This window comes from Gouania willdenowi, chromosome 7 (genome assembly GCF_900634775.1).
Source record: "Gouania willdenowi chromosome 7, fGouWil2.1, whole genome shotgun sequence".
Taxonomy (NCBI): Eukaryota; Metazoa; Chordata; class Actinopteri; order Blenniiformes; family Gobiesocidae; genus Gouania; species Gouania willdenowi.
In genome coordinates this window covers 34,789,490-34,796,555 of record NC_041050.1, presented here as the reverse complement: position 1 = coordinate 34,796,555, position 7,066 = coordinate 34,789,490, and the positions used below count along the sequence as shown (strand labels likewise).

General features: G+C 38.1%; 1 protein-coding gene across 2 annotated transcripts in view; it reads left to right on the top strand.

Annotated features, from left to right (window-relative positions):
- Positions 1-4,727: 4,727 nt before the first annotated feature.
- The window catches only part of rimkla (ribosomal modification protein rimK-like family member A), a 33,013-nt gene continuing 30,674 nt past the window's right edge, over positions 4,728-7,066 (top strand). For both annotated transcript variants that reach the window (XR_003674483.1, XM_028452826.1), the window contains exon 1: positions 4,728-5,442. Coding sequence is in view for 1 of the 2 variants with exons in the window: in XM_028452826.1 (XP_028308627.1) it covers positions 5,280-5,442 (163 nt within the window). In the remaining variant the exon portion in view is untranslated. The remainder of the gene's footprint in view (positions 5,443-7,066) is intronic.

Here is a 7,066-nt window from a genome sequence, read left to right as displayed (position 1 = left end):
ATGTCTGATGAAGGGCGGTCAGCCCGAAACGTCACGTTTTTTGGTGTTTGTTAAAAACTGAAATTGGGAGCTAACAACTCACTGGCAGTTTCATTGACATGAATACTTGCTTTTGAAGAATGGACTATCCACGGGCTTTTGCAGGTTATCCACTAGGTTTTTCAGTTTTGAGAAATGCACTAACGGCTGTGCAAATGTTAATAGTGATCTGAGAAAAGCACCAAAGTGACTGAGAAAAACTAAGTTATTGGTGTCATAAAAGGGGAAAAGTTTATATACAGAGTTTTACATATATCCATATACACATACATGTGCGTCCGGCTATACAAGTGCATGCAGTTAAAAATCAATTCATAAGTATCACGGTTCACATCGACGCTCTGAAAATTGAATTGTAGTACTTTTTTATATATCTTTCTCGTCTAGAAGTGTAGGCAGTGGGCGGAATCTGCTACTACTCTCTTTCTGACCGCCTTCTACTCTTAAACATGTTAATAAATGATTCTTTATCCCTTTAGCACCGAAAGAATATCTGTAATATTACGTGAATATCTGCAAAAGTCACGTTTTTCTATTAGCTCTGTCTGCTAGCGCATAGCATCTCTTCTTCACTGCATGAATTTCTGCATGCTAACCGACCACTGGGTTACCAGCGCCCTCTGCTGGTCCAAACAAATATCTGCCGTAAATACAGTGCAGTCTGTTTTTTTAAGTCCAATTGTTAAGGCACAAAATACATTTTCAGTTGCACTTTTAAAAAGAAAAGGAAGTGTCATGTAGTTTTGCATTGTTTACTATAGAACCATAATTGAAATTAATAGGCTTCTTCTTCATTTGTATTATTCTTTTATTTATTTCCTTCAAGATTTATTTTTAGTTAAATTGCATTGTTTTGAATAGTTTATCAAGGGATTCTTTTGACAATGAAAAATAAAAGGAAAATAGAACAGTATTTTCTATTTTTTTCCCCCCCAAAAAATAAAGGAATATTTGTCTACATTCCCATTTTGTAAAATAAATCGTGAGAGAATCGTGAACCCAGTATCGTGAATCGAATCGTATCGGGAGTTGAGTGAATCGTTACATCCCTAATGTACACAAACACTTACATATATACATACATAGGCAAACTATTTATATATACATAAATGTAGTAAATAGAGTTATTTTTTCTGTCACAGCACCCATAGTTACAGATGTGTAAAGCAGCTCTTTGTGGTTCTTCTACAAAAAATCATTATATTGTAACTGAACACAAGTAAATCATTCTGGCACATCCAGATGTTCCTGTCTTTCTGGCCACATGTTTTCATCTACATCACAATGGACATCATCCTTTGTTCAATTTAGGACATTTCCAGGAAGAAATGATAAAGAAATGTAAAAAAAAATTGCTAGTTCAACAATTTTGTATGTAATGACTCAAGGAATGAAATGAAGACTATTAGTTTTATTGGGAATGACGATACAGAATCCATAAGTATAGTTCATTTTGAATGGCATGACATAAGCAAATGTTAATGTTACAAAACAGCAGAGAATTGTATGAAAGCAACGGATAGGTTGAACTAATTTTCATTCTGATCTGAGAAAAGCACCAAAGTGACTGAGAAAAACTGTAATTGCACATTTTGTTCTACATACTGTATATATAGTGAAACCTTTTTTTTCATATTGCACATCACAAATGTTGCTATCTTTAATATGTATTATTTTTGTGTACATCATTCTATGGCACACCTGGTTTTGAATTAATAGATAGATAGATAGATAGATAGATAGATAGATAGATAGATAGATAGATAGAGATAGATAGATAGAAGTTACCCATGTTTATTTATGGTAATAAATCTTGCTGCAGTTCCCTTACATACAGTAAACATTTCATGTATAAACTTAAAAAGTAAGAGACCAAATCTACCACAATTGGAACTTAATTTATTCTCCACAAAGTTAACTGTATAAAATAAAAGGTTTGTCAAAATATACAATTCTTTTTTTCTTTTTTTTCTAAATAAAATAACACCAATGAATTCAATTCAAAATAATGAAAAAAAAAATAATGATCCAGTTCTAAGTATAGCTACATTTATGAACTCTAAAACAGATGTTTTAGAGTTTTGTGTCTGTTTTGGTACAGTTTCTTACGTTTAATCTGATTGGTCGGCTAAGATGTGATGCATTTGATTGTTGTCTTGACATTTCATTTTTTTTATATAATTTTCCACACTGTCTGTTGATCATTTTCAAATAAAAAAATAATAATTTACTCAGTCACGGTTGGGTGTAGAAATGTAACAAATTACTTTACTTCGTTTAAAACATACTAAAGTACAAGTAAAATTGCTGATTTAGAAATGCACACAAAAAAGTCCAAGTACCCTTAAAAGCGAAACAATTACAGTAACGTGAGTATTTGTAATCCGTTACTTTTTTTCTTTAAAAAAAAAGAAGAAAGAAATGCATTGCTGTCTTAAAAAGTTTTAACTTCTTGTAGTGTTGACCATCGACAGCATGTACAGACAAAGTGAAAATAAAATAAAAATGAAAATATTTATTTATTTTTTAATGCAGCTACTGTAATCTCCCAATAAACCAGCAGAGGGCGCTCCTGTCTAAGAAACATTTCCATCCACACGCTTTAAGAACTGGATTGTTCTTGAATGAGACATCAAATGGTTTACAATATACATCATATTTTTGTGCATACATTGATACCCATTGTGAGGATGCAGTATTATATCAAAGGATGTTCCTTTTATCAATAACCAACTCTTTGTATTTAATATCATGTCTGACCCATAGACTAAATACAATGACGCTGCTGTTCCTTCACTGATGACCAAATGCTGGTATTATGGGTTCACATCTGTTCTCATTCAGTACTCACAGGCTACTGACACACTGCTTTATCCCACATGCCTGCAGGGCATTGTGCATCAAAGTTGACTGGGCTTTAATGGCAGCAGTAGCAGCAGCAGCAGCAGCAGCACTAGCAGCAGCAGCACTAGTAGCAGCAGCAGCACACATTAGGGAGGATTTTTTGTTTTGCTTTTTTGGCTTGCAAATGACTAAATAATCGGGTCAGTTGTGGTATGATGTGTACGTGCTTGGCACATTGGGGCGTGTGCAGAGTGTCAGTGATGTGTAGTGATAGGGCAGCAGCAGGAGCAGCAGCAGCACTAGTAGCAGCAGCAGGAGCACTAGCAGCAGCAGCACTAGTAGCAGCAGCACTAGTAGCAGCAGCAGCAGGAGCACTAGCAGAAGCAGCAGGAGCAGCAGCAGCAGCAGCACTAGTAGCAGCAGCAGCAGCACTAGCATTCCAGGGCTGTTCCCAGTTTGATCTGTCATTATTATGAGATTCGATCATAACTAGTAATTATGACTTAGTATCTCATAATTATGACTTGTGATTTATTATTATTATTTTCTTATTTATTGGCGGGAATGGGCTTCCATACTTTACAATGTGTTCAGTATTTTATTGGAGATTCAAAAAGCTTTGCTTTGAAAACTACAGCTCCCATAATGCTTTGGAGGAAATACAAGGAATGTCCATAGCCAAGTAGAGGATGAGGAATATTACAATGTTTCTTTTTCTTTATTTATTTTTTTAAATGAAACATTTCAATTAATCTATCATGATTTAAATATTTTAATGACATATCAAATAAATGGCACGATTTGTAGGCATTAGGTACACTAAAGAATTAGGTCACATTATTTTTCTTTTAAAGTTGTGGTTACATTGAGCCCATTCCCGCCAATAATAAAACAAACTAGGAAAAATAAATAATAAAAAAATATATATGAGAGATAATATAATTATGACTTTGTATCTCATAATTATGACTTGTGATTTTCTTGTTTTTTACTTTTCCTAGTTTAGTCTTATTTTTTTCACTGGCAGGAATGGGCTTCCATACATTACAATATGTTCAGTATTTAATTAGAGACATAACAATGTTTGCTATATTTAAAAACTACAGCTCCCATAATGCTTTGGAGTAAATACAAGGAAAGTCCGTTACCAAGGAGAGGATGAGGAATATACAATGTTTTTTTTAAGTAAAACTATTTAATTATTCTACCAAGATTTAAATATTTTAATGATATATTAAATAAAAAGCAGGATTTGTAGGCAGACAATGAAGAATTAGGTCACTTGCATATATTTCGCAGCCATGAGGTGTTTCCCGTTCATCAGACTCTCTACGTGGTGGTTGGAAGGCACTGGTCAACAATGGCCGGCGTAAGGAAAGCTACAAAACGGGCAGTGAACGCCCCACACAGCCTTCATAAAATCATCCTACGGGATCGGACAAATGTGATGTCTGTGGTGGTGTCTTTTTCTGGTTTAGACGTGGCTTGTTGAGTTTCCTGTCTCTACGACGTGGAGGAATGGAAACAGGCTTTTGCCAAACCTCCTCTCACCGTGTCTGGTCTGAACCGGTTCGGAAAATGCACGTCTCCGTGCGTGTGCACGCAACTGCAGACTCCTCGCGCCGATTCCACGCAGCCTGTCCGCGTGCCCTCACTATATACCCGCCCCTTAAAATCTTTCCGCTCTTCTGATTGGTGGAGAGCCGCTCGCTGCTTCCGCATAGTGCTGCGACAGGGAGGCGGATGCAGGGCTGTGATTGGTGGACGCCGCGGCTAAAGTCTTTGTTTTGGGGGCGGAAACGAGGGAGGGGTCAAGAGGCGCGGGCGCGCGGCAAAGTAGAGTTGTAAACGAAGCGCGTGCACTTTTCAGCACCAATACCTCGTGGATAGCAGCCAGACGTCGCGCAGACACGTTAGCTTGACTTTGTTATAAACACTGCGCTTTGTGACGGAGAAAAAAAAAACTTTGCGCCTAGTTGTGGTTTTAGCGGCGGAAACACGAGGCGGTCGCGGGGCTGCGAGCTTTGTTCGTCCCGGCGGCGAAGGCTGCTCTGCTCGTCGAATGAAAGAGAGAAGTTTCTGCAGAGGTTAGAGAGAGAGAGAGATTACCCCGTTTACCGTCATCCGTGTGTCGAACCAGCGCGGTTTGGACTCGACAAACGGCACCGGGACGACTCGATGGCTGGAGGCGAAAACACACAAAGGTGATAGAAGACGGTGATCAGGTCCAGAGACTGTTTTAGCTCGCTCTGCTAGCCGCCCAGCAGCTCAGCTCCCCATTGTGTGAGCATCTCCGCTGCCGCCCGAATCCCGCGCTGCCCGCCCGCCTGTCACTGCACACCTGCCGCCCCCACACACGGATCACCCCCACCCCTCCTCATCATCTACGCATCAATATGTGCTCTCGAGTTTGGTTCGTGACCGATCGGCGCATCAGCCAGGAGTACCCCCAAGTTCAGATCCTCCGGGCTCTGAAGGAGCGCTGCGCAGACGAGGATGTGGAGTTCCGCTCTTTGCTCATGGATCAGATCGTGTTGACCATCAGCCAGGGCCAGCTCGGTATGTATATAACATCACCCGATCAACCATCATCTCATACTGGGAGGAGTGGTGTCTGTGGCTATATAGGGGGTCTACCCAGTGAACGTCAGGCAGTCATTGTCTATGGGGACCTCAGAGCTAGCCTGGGCTGCTGCTAGCACAGCAATGACCGCCTAACCCACTTTTTACTGAGACTCAGGGCAGCGATGACGCGTGGTTAATTCAGCTTAATACACTACTACCACATTTACACAAGTCACGAGTAGTTATTTTAATTCAAACAGTCTAAATATTTCTACTGAAGGCCAGTCAAACCATGTTGTCCTGTTGCATCCTTTGCTATAACAGTGGTTTTCAACCTTGGGGTCGGGACGCCATGTGGGGCCACCTGGAATTAAAATGGGGTCGCCTGAAATATCTAGTAAGAAACTACTTAAAAGTATATATTTACATTTTTTTTTTTTGAATTATTATTCCAATTATAAATTAACACACAATATTTATCAAACAACAGATTTTTTTTTTTTTTTTTTTTTTTTTTTTTTACATTAAGTGGTTTTTATGAATAAATTATTATTGTATTGGAAAGGCCACATAGTTGTGGTAATTACATTTTTTTTGTTTTCTTCATTGTATATATATATATATATATATATATATATATAGAGAGAGAGAGAGAGAAAGAGAGACATAATCCACACTAAGACTAAGATCAGAATCAGAAATATTTATATTTATTCCAGGGGGTAAATTTACTTATGAAAATTACTTAAGAAGCTGTCAGGTCAAAGTGAGGAGTTTTACCGTCAGTGGCGTTCTGTTGATGCAGCATTTACTAAACCATGACAATCTTAATCACCTTTTTATTTTCATTAAATAAAACATTCAACAAAATTACATCAAAATTCACCTAATTATTGCATTTAGTTTAGTTAGGACGCACAAGATGGTGTGAATGGTTGGAGATGTTGGTGCACCATTGTGTTTTTTAACCTTTTATTCATAGCAAATGTGAGATTTAATCTATAATCATTACATGAATGACAGAACATGTGTATAAATGATCTATAACCAGTGACAGGTTTGACATGTGGTTATTCTAGTTAGAACGAGGGTCAAAGTTCTGACAAGAGAAGTTATGAAATCATCCGATTATTGGCCAATAATCTGATGGTCAAAAAATTATTAAATTTTATGTTAATGAGTGATGACACGTGGTTAATTCAGCTGAATACACTATAATCTGTGCACTCTTCACATTTTCACAAGTGGGGAGTAGTTATTGTAATCAGACAGTCTAAACATTTCTACTGAAGGTCAGTCACATGATGTCGCTGTAACGTTTAATTCAGCCTGTGTGTTGCCCTACGATGGACTGGCGCCCTGTCCAGGGTGTACCCCCACCTAACGCCCACTGAGAGCTGGAGATAGGCACCAGCAGACCCTGAAAACAGGAAGAAGTGGGTCAAGAAAATATATATATTTGACATAATTCACATTAAGACTAAGATGAGAATCAGAAATCCTTGATTTGACTTATGTCACAGAGGCTCAAGAAATATTACAAATGAAAAGAAACACTAACCAAAGAAAGACAAAATAAAACATACTTAATTAAGTAAAAGACTGCACACATTACAGT